The sequence below is a fragment of the Sapajus apella genome, unplaced genomic scaffold (genome assembly GCF_009761245.1).
Source record: "Sapajus apella isolate SASKATOON/1434 unplaced genomic scaffold, GSC_monkey_1.0 scaffold58, whole genome shotgun sequence".
Classification (NCBI taxonomy): domain Eukaryota; kingdom Metazoa; phylum Chordata; class Mammalia; order Primates; family Cebidae; genus Sapajus; species Sapajus apella.
This window is the reverse complement of record NW_022436998.1, coordinates 12,039,534-12,059,964: the sequence shown is the minus strand read 5'-3', so window position 1 is coordinate 12,059,964 and position 20,431 is coordinate 12,039,534. Positions and strand designations below refer to the sequence as shown.

At 31.6% G+C, this 20,431-nt stretch overlaps 1 protein-coding gene across 10 annotated transcripts in view; it reads left to right on the top strand.

Moving 5' to 3' along the window:
• The window catches only part of PCDH15 (protocadherin related 15), an 819,037-nt gene that overhangs the window by 290,151 nt on the left and 508,455 nt on the right, over positions 1-20,431 (top strand). For all 10 annotated transcript variants that reach the window (XM_032245634.1, XM_032245633.1, XM_032245636.1 and 7 more), the window contains one exon: positions 5,324-5,479. In XM_032245634.1, the coding sequence (XP_032101525.1) occupies positions 5,324-5,479 (156 nt within the window). The remainder of the gene's footprint in view (positions 1-5,323; positions 5,480-20,431) is intronic.

Here is a 20,431-nt window from a genome sequence, read left to right as displayed (position 1 = left end):
AGAGAAATTATGTTCGTAACAACACCAAATTACCTTAGCTTCTTTTCTTTCAGATTCTAACTCGGTAGCTACGCAAAGAGCTTGACTTCTCTGTCCAGGCCAGTGTCCATTTAACTGCTAAATTTAGCCGTTTTATCTCCCCATTGTATCTTGCATCTCCATCCATCAGTATAACTTTAGTACGAGACCTCTTAGTCAACACTCATATAACCTAACTGTTCTGTCACCTTTCTTGATTCAACCTATTCTACATTCAGTGATCTGAAACAGAGGCTCTGTCCGCAGATAGCTTTTCATTGCTAACTGTTTTCTATCTGGCTCTTGAGTTTTCCTAGATTTGAGATGCATACTGTTTATATCATTTTTTTTTTATTTAGAAACATATGAACTATAAGAAAACTAATTATTGTCCCATAACCATAATTAAAGATTTTCTTACCATGCCTTCCCTGATGTTCTTTTGAACATAAATTTTGAAATCACCATTCTCCAGTGCTATCAATTAAATTTTATCTACTGCTAAGATATATCTTAGATGCTGTTTCTGTATAAATTATTTTCTAATAACAATGGTATGCAATTCCTTGTTCTAAAATCCATATTATCTAATAGTGTTTTTGACTTCCTTTATTTATGTTCACCTCATATCAGTTTTTTTAAAGTTGCTATTAATGTCCAAGGACAATGTCAGATTAATCCTTACCCCCATTAAACTTTTCATATAACAAGTACCTATCATTAAATAGACTGAATGCCCCTAAGAATTCACTTTGAAAAATCTTCAAATGTATCTACCCGTTACATATGCCTAATTATATTTTTAAATTGATATTTTATTTTCAGGCAATGTCTTCTTGTAAATATTATAGTATTCATTGTGAAAATTTAATTTGTGAAGGATACTGAAAACTCTGGCTAGTCACTACCTTTATGTTTGCTTTTTTATTTAAAAATTATTTATAACACACACGATGTCTTATTTCTTTTCACTGTCTCCCACATTACTTTTGCAATAGTGAAGAATATGTTATGAAGGTAGTAAGTACATAGAAATATGACAAAAAATTCACTCGTGAGGATTGGATAAACTTTGCTTATACTTTATGGAAAACAAAATCAATTCCTATAGACTCACCAAAAATGTGTTCCTTGCCCCACAAATAATTAAGACTTCCAAATCATTTGGTTTCTAGAAAAGAAATTATTAGATCAAAGATTTATGCTATAATCTACGCTGCTTACATCAACAAATCTCTTATAAAAATTCATGTTTCATGTTGAATCCTAAATGATTGAGAAATTCATAACAGAAATTCCTATTTAATGTTTTTTTTCTTTCTTAGAATTACAAAATTTTTACATTGTTGTTGGAAATTTCTTTTTCTTCACACTCTGAAACCCCTTTTTAATGACACTATCTTTTACTTGTTGATATATATAATTCCTGATATACATATTGAAACCTGTACACTGGTTCATTAATACACAAATATGCAAGTATTGTGTTAAGCACTTATTTTTAATTTGAAAGAATAGTTTTCATGTTTATGTATATATGAATGTTAATTGTTTTAAATAAGTACATGAACACATTTCTACCTAGCATTTTTTTTCTTTTTTGTTTCATGAAGAAACAAAATTAGAAAAGATCAAACTACCATGACTTACTTTTGCCACCAGTTATGAAAGATAAACGAAAATTTCCCTAACACATTCTTAAGTATTTTGGAGTCCCTAAATTCCCGCTAATCAACTTAGTAGAACTGTACTTTTATTTTTTTGTGTGACCTTCTTATACAGAAGAATAGAATCCATGCCAATACCAAATTACATTGTGTGTTATATATTAGCTGCAGGGAATTTTTGCCTTCGGAGTGATCTATTATGGTTATAATTTATTGCCCTCTGAGCTCTAGCCATGCTACTGACAGTTGTACTGGGAGCTAAAGTTGAGAGTGACAAGAGTTCCAGGTCACCTGGTTAGATCTAATCTATGGGTGCTTAGCAGGACTAAGTGAGGGCTCAGTGCACAGTGCATTTGATCCTCTCTCGGAAAAGACTGTGACCTTTTGGTCCCCGTGGTACCACTCAATGTAGAATTAGAAGTTGAGATAGAATGTTTTTATAGGTCTCTCCTGCAATAATTGGAAGATAAATAACTTTAAAAGTGCATAATTCACCTCATTGTCTTCTAAGAGATGTGCCAAGGGCAAATAGTATGCATATTTATTTTGTTTTTAATTTACAATTAAAATATGCTGGACCTCCTTTAACTCTATTAGAGCAAACACTTGAAAGCTGGTAGTAAACATGGAGGTCGACTAATTAAAATTCTTTCCCGGAAACTTCTAAGAGCTAGTCGTTTTCAATGGTTTTTTATTCTCAGACCGGCGTATTTTCAATGATGGCTCTTGTTTTATGGAATAGTTTGCTCTCTGCCACTTTTTCCTCCTGGTTCATATATATATATATATATATATATATATATATATGTATGTATATATGTATATATAAAGATAAATGTGAAAAAAAAGAAATTGAAGCCTTACAAACATGTTAGCTCACAATGGCAGAGGAATAGTAATTGGAAGAAAGGTGAAATGAGAAGGTGTAAATGTATTTCTAACATAAACTATACTGTTCTACTAATAAGAATCTATGCCCTGTTGCTTTTAAAAACTTTTATGCACTCATAGTAGGTGTATATATTTGATTTGCATGAGATATTTTGATACATCTTTGAAATATTTTTTTACCCATTTTTCTTATTTCTACTCTCTAAAACTATAATAAATAAACTAATGGATGTTTCCATAACAACCATTTAGATATTTGGCAAATCATAACTTGTTAAACTTAAAATCCTCCAATTTTATACATTGTCAAAAGTGTTCAAATTTCTCCTCTATGCACCTGTAAAATGGTGCCTGTTATAATCTACCTGTATTATTAATACCTGACATTATTAATTAATGTACAGTGCACATTAGTGGTTCCAGTAGCCTATTTATAGTGCTGGCATGTAAAATCAGCTTTTAGCTATCAAAATTGCACAATTTTTACATTAATATTTGTAGCCATCTATTACATTTGGGTGATTGACTTTTTTTCTATTACAAATTATAGGGTAATACTTATTATTATAAAAGTTTACCATTTGTAACCCATTATTATGACTTATTAAGATGGCTTTGAGCCATGTCTTTTATCATTAAATGTATTGTACATCCTTCTGAGCTTTGTGGCATTTACAGGTTTTATACATGACTTTAATGTCTTCATTTATGTCAGTGATTAAAAGTAAAATTGAGTAGATATGAAAACAGAGCTATGTGTCATTTCACTCTAGGCCTCTTTTCATATGTTAATGATGACTCAATTTAATCTTTCTATGTACTATTATTCAGAGAGATACAAATTCATGTCAACTTTCTTTGTTGGCCATAAAAAATATCTCGAAACGGCCAGGCACAGTGGCTCAAGCCTGTAATCCCAGCACTTTGGGAGGCCGAGGCAGGCAGTTCACAAGGTCAAGAGATCGAGACCATCCTGGCCAACATGGTGAAACCTCATCTGTACTAAAAAATACAAAAATTAGCTGGACGTGGTGGCACACGCCTGTAGTCCCAGCTACTCAGGAGGCTGAGGCAGGAGAATTGTTTGAAAATGGGAGACAGACGTTGCAGTGAGCCGAGATTTTGCCACTGCACTCCAGCCTAGCACCTGGCGACAGAGTGAGACTCTGTCTCAAAAAAAAAAAAAAAAATCTTGAAACTAAATAATGTTCTCCTTCTGTTTAGATGTAGTTTCTATAGGATTTTTCTCATTTACAAATGTTGTATGAATTATAAATTTCACTTTTTCATTCTTTTGGATATTTAGCTTTTTAATAAATAGAGTATGTATTTAACCCATGAAGTGTTTAGTATGTGCCCAGTACAGTCTGATCACATGTAGTATTTACAGTTCTCATTGATGTAACCATTAGCCTTATTTTTATAGATGAACAAACGAAGCATAGAGATACTTTGTACTTTTTCCTGGATCATACAGTTAGTAGGTTATGCAACTGGAAGCCAAGCAGTTTGACTCTGGGTCATCTGTCTTAGGCACAGGGCTGGTTACTGGGAAGAGGGATACCATCATGATAAAATAACAGACAGGTTTTATTAAGCTTCCAGTCTAGTGAAGGCAGACGAACCAAAACAAATATATAAAGTATATGATAAGCCAAATTTTGAATGACAAATACAATAAAGAAAAATAGGAAGAAATTTGAAAGGAGAGGTCTGGAGATGAGATTTTTTAGATGGAGTGGTCAGGATAGGACACTGCCAAAAATGATACATTTAGAGATAAAATTGTATAAGCTCAAAAGGGGTTAAAAATCACAAAGAAATATTTTGTAGTGCTCAATACTCTCACTCTAGAGTCAAATAAATGTAGGTTTGCAGTCCTGCTCTGCAGGCTCTTAGCCATGGGACTTGAATAAATAAGTGCACCTTTGATGATACCTTTCCTTTTCAAGGAATTTATTATAAAAATTGTTAGACAAGGGAGCATATGCTTATTTATAATATATATTGAAGTAGTTTTTATAATGAATGACAAAAATAATAGACTGAAACAGCTCATTGTACATTTCAACTTGGATACATTGTGCTATAAGCGTACAATGAAGTATAGTATTGCTGTCAAATAACATCGTAGTGCAGCAAAATGCTATAGTAAATCTATACTTAACAGGCATTGGCTGATATTCACTGTGTGCCTATGTATCTATAATACGTACATATTTAGAGAGAGAAAGGTTAGCAAAATAAGCATTTAAATGAATAGAATTGGTAAGTTTAGTTGGCCTGATTTTGAAATTTATCTTTTATCAGTATTTTAAATTTGATCAGCAATGAACATAAAATATTCTAGCAAAAATATATATAAACATAAAAGATAAACAATCTCTCTTCTCTAAGGATTTATTAACACTTTTTAAAATTAAAAGTTTATATTATTGCTTCTTTAGTCTTTGGAGGGACAAACTTCATTTCATTCCATCAATTCTAAGCATTTATTCTGTGGTTGCATTCATCAGCCATCCAGTGACTATGAGCATAATGCTACCTGAAGTCCATACACTGAGATACAAAATCAATCCATAAATTAATAATGATTATCCTCTCTTGTCCTTAAAATGATCATTTTTTCTAGATTATTATAATTTAAAAACAAGAATAGAAAAATTCTGAATGAATAAGTACTTTGACAGTAATGAGAAGCTTTGTTTTTAATTAGTGTTTTAAAAGATGCAATTTCTACATTGCAGCCACCGATGAACATACACTCCATTGTGGTGCAGGTCCAGTGCATCAACAAAAAAGTGGGCACTATTATCTACCATGAGGTGCGAATAGTGGTGAGAGACAGGAATGACAACTCACCCACTTTCAAGCATGAAAGCTACTATGCCACAGTAAACGAGGTCAGTTTCTATTTACTCTGTCTCTGTCCTTTGTGTTGATGTATATAACTAACTATATACAATAAATGTTTATAAATGATTTCTTTAAAATAATGAGCTTAACTGTTTAGAAATACCAAGAAAATATTTTAAAAAAATAACAGTACTCAGAAGAAATATGTGAGTTCTGATGTTATTTTAGGGATTAAGTATGGAAAAAATAATTTAATGTATGTACAATAATACAGAGATAGTTTCTTTTTCATCACCTTTGAAAATTTATTGCCTAGATCCATGTACATGATTACTTAGGCATAACGAGTTATTATCCAAAGGCATTTATATAATACAAATGTGTTGTCTTTGTATTTCTGAGGTGGTCATATTAATTAAATGCGGGAAGAAAATATTTGAGATTCTTATTTTTAAAATAAAGTTCTGAAATAACTAAAAAATATAAATCACAATTGAATTCTTATAGAAACATATTGATCAAATTAGAAAAACAATATTTAAAAAGTAGTATTACTTTTATTAGGCTGTGTCTGTTTGTTTGTAGTTTTCCTTTGTTTTGTTTTCTTTTTTTGCTAAAATGCATAAGCCAAGAACTGCTCTTATTTATTTATTTTGAAAACCGTGGATACTGTATTTTTTTGTTAACAAAGCTACAAACTGTTTCTAGAGTACCTCTAATGTGATATAGGACCCATGAAACAATGAATTACATTAATATGATAGTACCTATTTTTGCAGACCATTTTTACTTTTCAAGATTTTTTAAAATCTTAAAATTTACATACCTGCTTTTTAGGAGAATGGTAATTCATGAATTAAACAGATCGTTTGGGCCTTTAACTTCTACATTCTTTTTGAAAGTATTGAAAATATTTTTAGTTATTTCAACATTCTTGTGTTTGTGAAAGTTTGAAGAAATTATGTTCCTCATAATCTGAGACTTTGTAGATTATATTACTTAAAAACAAAATATAAACTGTTTTATCAGGATGAATAACTGGTTAGTTAAACGCTTCACTTCTTTGAGTCACTTTTGTTTAATGAGTTTCTACTGTAATAACAGATGCTAATTGATTTCCAAGTAACTAGTTTTAATTGTATATATACATGATATCTTATTTTGAAATATACCCTTTGAGTTACATTTGCTTCCTTTGGTTTAGTATCAACTTTATTTTGGTATAAAGTAATAGGTGGGTTATCTTAGGCAACAAATCTACTTATAGAATCGGTTTTTGTGCCATATTTAATTACTCCTGCATCCCTGTGCATAGTTGATCTTTCTTATGGAAATTTATAATGTTAAGTTTGACTATCAAGGCATCATCCTGTGTGATTTGACTGTGTCCACTTCCCTCTCTAATCTTTTCAGTGCCTTGTTTAACAGGGACCTCAAATGCCATTTTAATCATGCAACTCTACTTTTCAAAAATGTTGCAATTTCTCAACGTCAGGTGTCGTAAGGTCACTTCTTTTGACAGACTTTGAAGCTCTTCCATAATCTGACCATTTGTCAGTGTATTCGGAACATTCCCAAATTCTTGCTGATAATGCCTCATTCTGTTCAGATTAGCTTCCTCCCATCTCATAAATATCTCAATTTCTTAGACTTTGCTCACAGTGTTCTTATTACTTAGAAAAAGATCCTCCCTACCATGCAAGTCTCAAAGTTTCATTTGTCTTTTTTACTTATTTTTATAGAATAATCCCTATTTACATTTATTGATCTTCAATTTCTTCAAACCCTAAACTCCTTAATATCAGGGTAAAAAATTATAGAATATGTAAAGATTTGATCTTAATATTTTTAGATGCTAGATTATTGTGCAAAGCTGTCCATATATGGCTAAACTGGTAAGTCTCTAACAATGCATTTGCCTTTAGCCAACTGAGGCAATCCTATCCCACTGCCACTATGGTCATATCTTCCATGGCTTGATATTGTAGAATGTGTGTTCTTGATGATCATATTTTTCACCTTTGATTTTAACCATACACTCTATATTATTTTCTTGAAAAATATCAATAGTGCATTTAAACCTTGAAATAGCATCAAAAGAAAAAATAGAAATTTAGCTATTATTCTCATTCTTCATTTGAATAGTTCTTTCATAGTGCTAGTACTTAGTTCAATGAATTACAAATTATGAAATATCTACTAGTTTAATTGACATGAATTATCTATTATGAATTATGAATTAGAAAGATACATGAAAATTATATACACGCATATATATGTATATATATGCGTGTATATATATGTATGTGTATATATAGAGATCCCTGTCTCCTCCGTCTGTAATGCTGTCTTTATAATAAAATTAAATGAGTTTTATTCCATGCAAGATGCAAGATATTTTTTCGTAGTATTTCTCCATTTAGTGTAATACATGAAGATTATGCAATTAAGAAAAGAAATATCGAAATGTTTTTCCAACAAAAATCATTTTCACAGTTTAGTAGATTGTTAATGTCAAAGTATTTCACACTTCATTAAGATACAAAAGACAGGTATAATAAAGTTATTATCACAGATTTATAAAAGAAGCTTCCAAAATTAAAGTCCTGATTATTCACCCTTTGTATTCACTATAAGAAAGCTGAAAAACTGGAGCAATAGCATAAATTATTGGTTATAAAATTGGCCACGAAGTTGGACATAAATCTCAAGACTGTAGTTAAATCATCCCTTCAATACTTATAAATAGACACTCTAGTATTCTAAATTATAACTATATTCATGTACCTTATTTTACAAATAAATCTGTTTAATAGTTACGGTATTTTATCATAATCACAAACAGCACTTTTATAAATGCATTAAATGCTATCCTCTTATGTTCTTTGTAAACATGTTCTTTTATTATTTTGCCAAGAATTGACCAAGACATTATTAATATTACTGATTCCTCTAAATGTCGAACAAGGGTTATAACAAGGTTTCACATAACTTTCTCATGAGCAAGACATAAGACATTTAAGTATTTTTATCTCTTTAAGTGAAGGCTCAATTAACTTTAAACAGTTGTATCATAAAGTAAATAATTTGGTTTCAAGAACAAATTATACAATTGCTGATCATTCTTACACAATTTTTGGAAACAAATCCTTCTTGACAGTGATGTCAGGTTTTTGAGGTGCATCTTACCCCACGAAGTTTCTTTTGATGTAAGCAAACAAGAACAAGTCAAGGCAGCCATAATGTTTTCCTGGGCACGTGAACTGTTTATCTCAAGCTAATATAGAGATTATATGTGTCTTGGTTTTTAATGATCTTTTCACAGAGAAAAAAAATTGTCAGTCAATATTAATTTTTATCATCCTGAGGCAGACACGAAGGAAATATAAAAACCTCTAATAGCATGTGTTACTTACAGTATAATGAAATAAATTAAAATGTATTGTTTTTGGAGCTATTTCTATACTATGAACACTGGGGTAGGCTCTTTTTTTTTTTTTTTTTTTAAGCACATTACCTTATTTAGTCATCACAGTATTTTTACAAGAAAGGAATATCCCTATTTTAGAGATGAGAAAATTGAGGCTTGGAAGGTCTATAATTTAAATTAAAGCCTTCCAAAGATTTCTACACACTTACCTGGCAAAAAGAACTTTGTATATGAGATTAAGGTTATGAAAGTTAACAGGGAGGTTATCCTGGATTACTCCACTGGGCCCAATCTCAATGTGAACCTTTGAAAGGAAAGAATTTTCTCTGTTTGGAGTCAGAGAGTGGCAAAGGAAGAGGAACTGGAGAAAGATGAGGCATAAGGGGGATATCAAAGACAATCCAACACTGAGAAGGATTTAGCCACTGTTGCTGGTTTTGATGTGAATGAGGCTATAAAATAGGCTGAAAATGCAAGTATACTCTAATTGCTGAAAAGCTACCCATTTGATAGCTACCAAGGAATCAGATTCCTCAGCCCTGCAACATAAAAATAAATAAATACAGCCAATAATCTGAATAAGCTTAGAAGTGAATTCATTTTCAGGGTCTACAGAAATGCAGCCCTAGAGACACCTTGATTTTATCTTGTTAAGAGCTGTCTCTGACTTCTGACTCACCAAACTGTATGAGAGCAAATTGGATTATTTTAAGACACGAAATTTATGATAATTTTTATGACAGCGATAAAAAAAACTAATGCAAAAGTCCTCTCAGTAACTCTCAAAATAGGTAGAGAAAGAAAAGAGCAAAGAAATGTAAGATTTGATCATTGAGATTAGTGACCTGATGTGTTATAAAATGATGTGTCCAACAACTATGAAATTTATTCTTTTCAGACACATGGATGGTACATACAAAAGAACTTACCAAATGCTGGGCTTTCATTGTATTTATTGATTTTAAATTCAGTTGTCTGATGATTAGAAAACGTATTCTGTATAATTTCAGCTAGTCCCACCAAGCTGAAATTATACAGAATACATTTTCTAATCATGAAACAATTGAGCTTAAAATCGATAAATACAATGAAAACAAACTAGAGATGTTCTTTGTATTTGGAAAATGGCATTAAACTAAATATTTATAAATGGCATTATTTTACGTAGAACTACCCAACAGTATTTACAGAAAAAAAATAATACAGTTTATTACAGTTAAAAATGAGTTCAAAGTCAACTTTTTTTTTTTTTTTTTGAGACAAAGTCTCGCTCTGTCACCAGGTTTGAGTACAGTGCAATGGCACAATCTTGGCTCACTGCAGGTTCAAGTGATTCTCCTGCCTCGGCCACCTGAGTAGCTGGGACTACAGGCGCACGCCACCACACCCAGCTAATTTTTGTATTTTTAGTAGAGACAGGTTTCACCATGTTGGCCAGGATGGTCCCCATCCCTTGACCTCATGATTGCCGGTCTTGGCCTCCCAAAGTGCTGAGGTAACAGGTCAATATTTTTTGAAAGAAATAAATTTTATACATCAGCAAAGAAAATGAATTTAAAAAAAGTAAATCTATGGATTATATTACCTACCGAAATGGATTTTTAATTATATTTATTTAAGTTCAAGTAAACTTTTAATTGAAAGAAAATACTCTCCTATGTTTTGGTGGAGATATGAAGTGATCACAACTTTCATACACTGTTGGTAGGTAAGTAAATTGACACAATTACATTAGATATTTTGTAGTGTTAACAAAAACTGAACTAGCAGACATCCTATGACTTGGCAATTCTACTCTTTCGAATATACTCAAAAGAAATTCGTGCATGTGTGCTCAGAAATCATGTTGAGAAAGATTCTTCAAAGATTTTCCATAGTAGCCAAATCTGCAGACAATACAAATATACAATGGCGCTCGTGCCGGGTTACCATTTGTTAGTTTCATTTGTCTTTCTCAAAAACATTTTGTTTAATTTGTATTGTATTTCAAATTTCTCACCTGGAAATGAGAATGGTAATATTAGAATTTTTACTTCACAAGGTTAAATTAAGACATGTAATAAATTTTAAAATAGGAAGAAGCCCCACAAATTTTCAGTGTATAATACATGACCTGCCTATTTTGTGACCCTTGTAACATACTATCTGAAGTTGGTTATCTTTATACCACCTATCTACATCAATGCTGCCTATGTGGTTGCTCTTTGTTATCTGCCCCCTTACCGGTGAATCTGCATTAAACCTGGCACTTGGTTTTTCATTGGGTAGAACAGTGCATGGCACATTGCAGAGGTACTATAAGTAGGTTTATCATTAAATTAGGAATGGCACCATCAACATACAGAAAAAATACTCTATAACATATATGTTTGTATATTGATGTTTCTGAGATAAAACGCAAGAGTTTGAGTTAAATTTATGAAGCAGCTCATATACAGTCAATTTTTAAAAGAAACAAGTAGAACACTTTCAGATTACTGTAATAAATTACATAGATTAAAATAAGTGATGAAAAGAATAACAAACACTTTTTAAATCTTAATAAATGTGAACTATCTGAATTATGGTCTGTTTATAAACCTTAGGGAGAAATTATGTATTTATTCATTATATGACTGTTATGCCACTTGAGATTTTGTTACCCTACTTTTCATGTCCCAGAAATACTAAAGTCACTGATTAAGCAATATTAATATGATTTCCCTTTGAACAAGTGTTCCTTTTCTTTTCACTGAAATATTTTTTTACATGCACAGCTTTATAAGGATCAATGCAAAGGGTCCCAAGTACTTCACGGTCAGCTTAATCAATTTGTGTTTGATCAAGTTCTGTTTCTTTCAGTATTAATTACATGAAATATTAAAGGATGCTTTATAAATTTACATTTAAAATGCCATTCACAATTTAGAAAGGTGAATATTAGCAGTTTCAATAACATTGAGTTTCTGGAAGAATCAACATTCTTGGTAAATATTGACATAACAATTATATAGACAATTATGTCCTGCTTAACAGCTTAAATGTCTGCAAACTTTAGATTTATAATAATTTTAACATTTCTCTTACTCATTCCATCATTAGGCATACTTATAAGAAATAAATTTCATACTAGACCAATTTTAAATTTGTTCTTATCCAAATTTGTTTATAATAAGAATAGATCATAGATATGTGTATCATATTTCTGACATCATACCTCATGATTTTGAATGAAATAAAGGCATTTTATGATAATAAGTGAATTCTGATAATTACCATTGAGTTAGAATTTATTAAGTGCATTGTGTGCCAAGCAAAATCTGTGTTTTCCATGAAGTAACTTAATTAATACTTACATATAGCTACCCACAGATGCAAACTTTGTATGTTCATTGTTTCATTTTACAGATGAGAATGTGTAAAAATAGGGAAGCATTAATGAATTTGCCTAAGATCTCACTGCTAATAAGTAGCCAATCTAAGTCAGAAACCAAAACATCCTCAATCCAAAATTGAGCTCTTGATTACCATATTGTATAGATGCATTAGGCAAGAGACTAATAGGGCTTGAGTACATAGAGAAATTCCATGCAATTTTGAAAATTCATATTTATTTCCCAAGTCTTAAAATTTGAAACTGTCAAGAGTGTAAGAGTGTAAAGACCATTAATATGAATAAATTTCTAAAAGGTTACACTTGATTCAGTTCAGTAAAATAATCATGTGCTAGGTTTAGTGTTATGAGAAAAGGGAATAAGCTTTTGAATCACACAACATAGGTTTTAGTTTTAGGATGATTATTTCCTACTTGTATTAATAATGGAAAATTAATTAATTTCTAATAGGCTTAGTTTCCCCAATAACAATAAACTACAGTACATTCGGGATAGTTATTGAAGATTCAAGGATACAGAGACTGTGACATGAAACCTATGAGCTGGGTACATGCAATGAGTGGATAGCAGTCATTGAACGGTGGGAACTATTATGACAGTGAACTTTCTAATTATATCCAGCAGTTTCTACTTTCATCCAATCATGATTGCCAAGGTATTATTCTCAAAGTAAAATACACCTGACTGTTTTCACCATGATGCATTTATTTTTGATGAAATATTTTATTAAACGTTACAGTTGACCCTTTGACAACACAAATTTTAATGGTGATAACCCACTAGTATGTGGATTTTTAAAACCAAACATAAATGGAAAATACAATATTCATAGAAGTGAAAGGAAGGGAAAGAACCACATATATATATATATATATATAACTTTAAGCAGATAAATGGGAGTTAATTATTTTAGCTGTTTTAAAACATTTAAGTATTCAAATACTCAACAACTTCTGATTTAATAAGCTCACATGTACATTCAACTTAAGCTTAATTGCTTTTCAGTTTTTAGTAAAGATAGAGCTATTTGTCATTCTCTAACACAGTAATAATTCTTATTTTAAATACATTTATCTGCATGAATTTGTCTTATATTACTTATTTGGAGGAGGTAAGCCTTAATCATTAGTTTTATGAAAAAAGTGGAATCTAGATTTTTAACACAGGTACGAAAACTGTATTATGTTAAAAGGAATCTGAGAAACATTACTGAAACAGAATACAATAGATGGATCTAAGAACAAACAAACAAAAGCATTAAGTTGAGCAAAAGAAGCCAGACACAAAAGGATACACACACTACTGAAGTCCAAGAACAGGCAAAACTAAGCTATTTTGATTAAAGTCCAAAGCAGCTACATCTGACAAGATAGTCTGTACAGGGACATTAAGAAGTGTTACAGTGTGATAAAAATATTCTACATTTTGCTTAGGTGCTCGTTACATGGGTTCCTGAAATTGTCAGAACTCATACTGAATAAGATCTCTGCATTTTAAAAATATAAATTAGACCTTCATAAATTAATGTTAATTAGACAAAAAAGCTATTCCTTTTCTTCTCATGTTTTCTTTAATGTTAAAGCATTACAGGTCAACTTGCACTGAATGTGAATTCAAGAACATGTACTATTTTTGTTTTTTATCTATTTTGGAAAATTTTAAGATGGATTTGAAAGGAATAGTTTATTTGGAAAAACAGATGAATAAAACAAATGTTATATTTACTAGTTCAAGAAAGACCAATATAATGGTCACAGAAACAATGATTTGGCACATGACATGCTCTCAATGAATAATCATAGATTCAGAGAGATTATGAATTCAAAATGCAGGAAAATGTAAAATTTCTCAATAACGTTCCACTAATTACTGCCTATTTACAAATTCAACTCTGGATTTCATGTATGGAGAACCTTTGTTTTCAAATATGTTACTATTGCTAAAGCATATTTCCAAAGTAGGGATTACTTGCAAGAATGAATCTAAAACATTATCTGATGATGAAGTTTATCTGAGGAGAAACTATGTTAGATATTCACAAATTATTTTTTAGTATTTTATTTTTTACTACTTGTTTCTATTTTGATAATGAGACATACGACTCTAAGAAATATAAAACAGAAAATCATTGTTACCTACAAATATAATAATATTGATTCCAGTGAAATTTTCTAATCGCCAAATATATACGTAAAACGCAATATTATGATTTGTGCAGGGCTTTCTACCACACATCCTTCAAACTATTTGATTCCAAGTGAACAGCGTTTCTATTATTTACCTCTGTGGATTTTGAAAACTGTTAAACATAACCAATCCTCTTTATGCACAGATTTCTTTTTTGCAAATTATTGTACTTGCTAAAATTTATTTGTAACTGCAAAGTCAGTGCTTGCAGTCGTTCACAGGCCTTCTTAGAGTGATGAACAGTTTGGCACCCAATGCTCACCTTTCTACCTGGGGTCAAACGTGGTTATACTCTGCCCCCTTATTTTATCTTTTATATTGCAAACAAGTATTTTTTCAGTCAGTTTAGTGTCATGCATTTAACATTTTTGTGCTTTTTGTCAGTGATTTTCCTATTTAAAATAGCCCCTAATTATAGTCCTGATATGCTATCTAGTGTTTCTAAGCACAAGAAGACAATGATATACCTTGTGGAGAATTTATATTCGTTAGATAAGCTTCATTAAGGTTGCATATTAGTAGGATGAAGAAAATTCTCCGGTTTATGTGTCATGACAACCTTGCTTTATGTTTTTTTTTCTGTTTAGAGACATATTATTTTATCTTTTTTGATTTGTTAACATTTAACTTATTGCCTGAATGAAGCTTACCTAACAAACATAATATATTCATACAGTTGAATACTATACCACTAAGTTAATAATGTAGATGAATCACAAACATAATGTTGAAAAAGACAAACCTATATGAAAATAATGCATTCTGTAATACTCCATTTATACTAGTGCTCAAAACCAGCAAGACTATTAACCATATTAATCATCAAGTTACCCTTTGTGAAAGGATTTCGTGACTGGGAGAAGTGGTTTTCTGAAGATCTGAAAACAGTTTCATGCTTGATGTTTGTGGTAACATTTAGGTGTTTACTTTTGAAAATCCACAGAGGTAAATAATTATGATCTATTTATTTTTGTATCTGTGTTATATTTCACTAATTGTGTATTTTATATTAATCTTTATCGTTTAAATATAAATATTAAAATGTTTGCACATGAAATTATATGAGGTCTAAGATTTGCTCTAAAATCATCTTAGCTATGGAGTGGTGAGTATGGATGAAACCAATTTTTTCATTGCTAATAATTATTGAAGCTGGCTGATGGGTATGCTCCATTATATATGTTTGGAATTTTAGTTCCTAAAAAGTTAAAAGACAGCAACAACTAACACTATAGTTAATGTTTTATTGTTTGTCTAATTTGTCTTTCCTCTTCTTTTGTTTATATCAATCCAAATATCCTCTTGAATTTCTAAGGCTGTGTTCTTAATAGCCCAAAATTAGAAATAAATGTTCATCAACAATAGAGTGTCTCAATAAAGTGAGAGATACTCATACAGTTGAAGACTATATTTCATGAAACTGAAGAATTAGTTGTAACCAGGGGCTTGCAGGAGGCACATCCTGTATGTTGCCTAGGAGTAATGCTTCGGTATTCATTAATTCATTGTTCATAGGGACTTTATAGGATATAACTACTGCAAAAATTGAGATAACCAACTGCTTCACTGTTTATATGAAATGGTGAATATAATGACTCTATGAGGAAATGTTCCAAATAAAATTAGTGAGGACAAATGTTCACTTTTTGTATTATTGTTTGTCATTCTTGGTTTGGCTTAAAAAAACTACAGTACTCTCTTTTTACAATCACATTCTAATTTCTCTTATTATTGATGTCTTCTTGAAATACTTAAATTTCTTGTTTGTGATTTTAATGATTACATTTGCATTTATTTATGTATTTTATGTATTCTCAGTAGTATAATGTATAAAATCATTTATGGACACAGACATGAGCTAAACAAGTGATACCTTCAGGAAGCTGCCTCAACTGATCATCATACCATACATAGAATGCCCTTCAGAAAAAGAAACAAAAAAACGACCAAATATGTAATACTTAGACTCGTTGACGTGTTAAAGAATACAGAGCATAGCAGATGTCCCCTGAACACTGAATAATAGGGCAGTATACATTATAACAGACAGTCTGTCATGTGAAGATTAAAATATTCAAAAATGCACAAAACAGTAATGTCTCATATCTCCTGTAATGAGAATAATAGTGATATGTTAGTACATCTATATTTATGTAATACGTGTCTGTGTGTGTGTGCACATGTATATGTAAATACTTCTGGTAGGCATATTCATAAATAAAATGAATGTAATTGAATGCTGAAATCTATTTTTTTTTTTGAGGCAATATCTTCTTGCTGTGTTTCCCAGTCTGGAATGTAGTGAAGAGATCAAGGCTTACTACAGTCACAGCCTCCTGGGTTCTAGCAATCCTCTCACCTCATCCTCCGGAGTAGCTGGGGACTGCAGGCATGCATGTGCAACTGTGCTGGGCTATTTTTTCTCTTTTTGTAAATAGGGGGTCTCATTAAGTTATTCAGGCTAGTCTCAATCTCTTGGCTCCAGAGATCCTCCTGCCTCAACCTCCCAAAGTGCTGGGATTACAGGTGTGAGCCATGACGCCAGGCCAGAATCCTCTATTTTCTAAAAACATTTTATATGCTGCTTTCTTCTGCTTTTTTGCATCTGACATAGGCCTCTTCATCAGAGCCTTTTTAATCTTTTCAGACCTCCCATGGTTGCCCATATACTTTATCTTCTTTTTTTCTTGGCTATTTCTCTCATGTTAGCCTCAACCCTATCTTATGTGTGAACAGGTCTACCATTTGAGCAGATCATGAAATTTGAGCAGATCATTAAAAAATGTATCACTGATCCATTTTGCATTACATTTTACATTTATATGGCTGTTTGTACATACTTGCATAATCTAGTAGTAGAAATAAACAGGAATGATCTGTGCTAAGACATTTGCCTTAAATGTGCAACTATGGCGGAGAGCAAACCTCGCCTTGGGACACTTCCTGAGTCTGCTCATCCTCCACTGTCAATCAGTAAATACCACACCCTTGAAGTTAGGGATACATTTTTACTGAAATTGTCACAAAATCCATGAATAAAAACATGGTAAAATCTATTACTTTTACACTAATGCTTTTCATTTAATTTTCAAGTAGCCTAAAATTTTGTCTAAAAAAGAGTCTTAAATTATATTTAGGGATTATTTACAACCTTTATATGATACCATTTTAGAAAAAAAAAAAAGGTTTTCCTTATTCCCACAGCTAATACAATTATTTCCTTTTATTTTTCATTCAAAGATATAATCTAATTAAATTTTTGTAGAATTATATTGCTACTTGTAATTTTTCAGAAAAAATAAAAGCACATATGGCCACAAAAATACGATTAGAGAAACTTACATTTGGCATGAAAAATGAGCTCAAATCCTGTAAAGAGAACACTTGAAATTGAATTACCCTTTGAATTAACCTTAAAATTGGAACCATAAGCAAATGTATAGGCATTTTTTCCCCTGTAGTCTATTAACAATCTTTGGTAGGCTTTGTCGCCAAGTGTGTGTGTGTGTGTGTGTGTGTGTGTGTGTGTGTGTGCGCGCGTGCGCGCGCGCGTGTGTGTGTATTTTTATAAATATATAAATATATATACATATATACATATATAAAAATATATATATGTATAAATATGTATTTCAAGATGGAGTCTCGCTCTGTCACCAGACTGGAGTGCAATGGCATGATCTCAGCCCTCTGCAACTTCCACTTCCTGGGTTCAAGTGATTCTTCTGCCTCGGTCTCCCGTGTAGCTGGGACTACATGCACACGCCACCATGTCCAGCTAATTTTTGTATATGTAGTAGAGACGGGGTTTCACCATGTTGGCCAGGATGGTCTCGATCTCTTGACCTCCTCATCTGCCTTCCTCAGCCTCCCAGAATGCTGTGATTACAGGCATGAGCCACCTCACCCAGCCAGTCACCAGCTATATTTTTTTGAAAGGCAATTGAAGAAATACGATGTAGAGTTCATTTTAAAGAACTACCTATTAAACATTATACTTATAAATGTGATTTCTTCATGAAAAAAAGGCATGTCAGTGATGTAGAAAAACATTAATTGATACTAACATATAAGACATCATGCTACTTTCATGTGACATTTTTGTCATTTCAAAAAGTTTGTAGAGCTAGAGAAAAACATTCATCTTTTCAATAGTTTGCATCTTGAAATTATAAATATGACTTCAAATTTGCAAATAGTACATTGTAAAGAGTAAAATCCTTCAAATCATCTATTCTAACAAATTTCTGTCATTAATATTTATTCAGCAAACATAATCTTGATGAAGATTGGCAAATGTAAAGTCCCCCCTCGATGTCCCATATCTTCCCCACAAGACCAATTTTATCTTCCTCAGTTGTAGGACTTTGAGATCGTGCTCTTCAAAATGAATCTGGTCCAATAGTATACATGACCCCAGTAAGCAGATTGAAAGGCATGGACACCCTTCTTTTTTCTCTCATTATTTCCACAGAGAGTACTGTTTAATTTTTTTTAATTAATTTATTTTTTTGTTTTTTGCTTTTATACTCTAACTCCACGACATAGTTATTTTCTGGCAACAACATTTTAAAATTTGTTTTATAAGATACCTGAAAACAAATCAATGTCATCCAATTGTAAAATTTCATAGTTTGAAAATCATGGATAAACCTGGAAGATATTATGTTAAGTAAAACAAGCCAAGCATAGATATTCAAATACTGCATGATCTCACTTGTATGTGGAATATAAAATAGTTGAAATCATTGAAGCAGACAGTGTAAGAGTGGTTACCGGGGCAGAGATGAGGGGGCTGAGGCTTGAGAGATGTTGGTCAAAGGATACAAAATTTAAGTTTCTTAAACCTAGTAAGTTCAAGAAATATATTGTAAACATGGTAACTGTAGTTAATGGCTATGTATTTTTGAAAACAGAATTTAAATGCTGTTACCACAAAACATGTATATAATAGATATGTTAATTAGCTTGATTTAGCCATTGCACAAACTATACATATTTTAAAATAACACGTTATGTACAACAAATATACAAAATTCTATATGTTAATTTAAAAATGAAATAAATTGGGAGTAAAAGTATCAAAGCATAGCTATGTAAGAATGGGTGAATATTTATAAAAGATAAGAATGACTTTTACAACAGGAATTCCATTTAAAAAGAAAATACTAAAATGTCGGCTTGGAAGCTATTTGGCTAACTGACATTTCTACTAAATCTGTCCCCCCTGGTCCCTTGGTGTCCTCATAGGTACTACTTAAACCGTCTCTTCTCACTTCATTCTCAGCTCTCCAAAATTTGCCTTTAATGCTGCCTTCTAGAAGACTTGGCCTTATAGATACTGAACTTCCTTGTACTTACAGTTTATTTTTAAATCATAATTATATTCTCTTCCTAAGTCGGAGATTGCCAACTAGTGTGGTTGTTGAGACAATGCGCATATTTTATTTGACCTATTTATATTTTAATGTTTAAAAATATGTTGCCAATCTTAGCATCAAAATATTTTATATAAAGAGATTTTGTATAAAATTAGTATATTAGAAGATTTGGTAACATGGGCTCCATATTCCAAGATGGCAGGAATTTGCTGGGGTTAAGTAGCATCAGAGGGGGCATATTCTATCCATTTGCCACTGTCTCAACATTCTTGCTTCACTCATTTATATTACCTGAGGAATCCTTGTAAAATGTAAGTTTTCAGTTTCTGAAAATAAAATTGAATATAGCAACTTTTTGTTGCCTCTTAACTGTTTTTACCATGAAGGGATCCTGGTCAAAAAATAAGAAAACAAATCTCAGAGCAAACTTTAAAAGGCTAAGTCTGTAGAGGCACAGAACTTAGGTTTATTGATGAAGTGCATTTAGATCTTCTAATAATGGAAGGATTATAGAAACAGTACAAAATGCAAGCACAAGAAAAAGGTCATCATATTCTGATGTGGTGTGGGGAGTGCTATTTGAGGGGTGGTATGTGGTGTGGGGAGTGCTATTTGAGGGGTGGTATG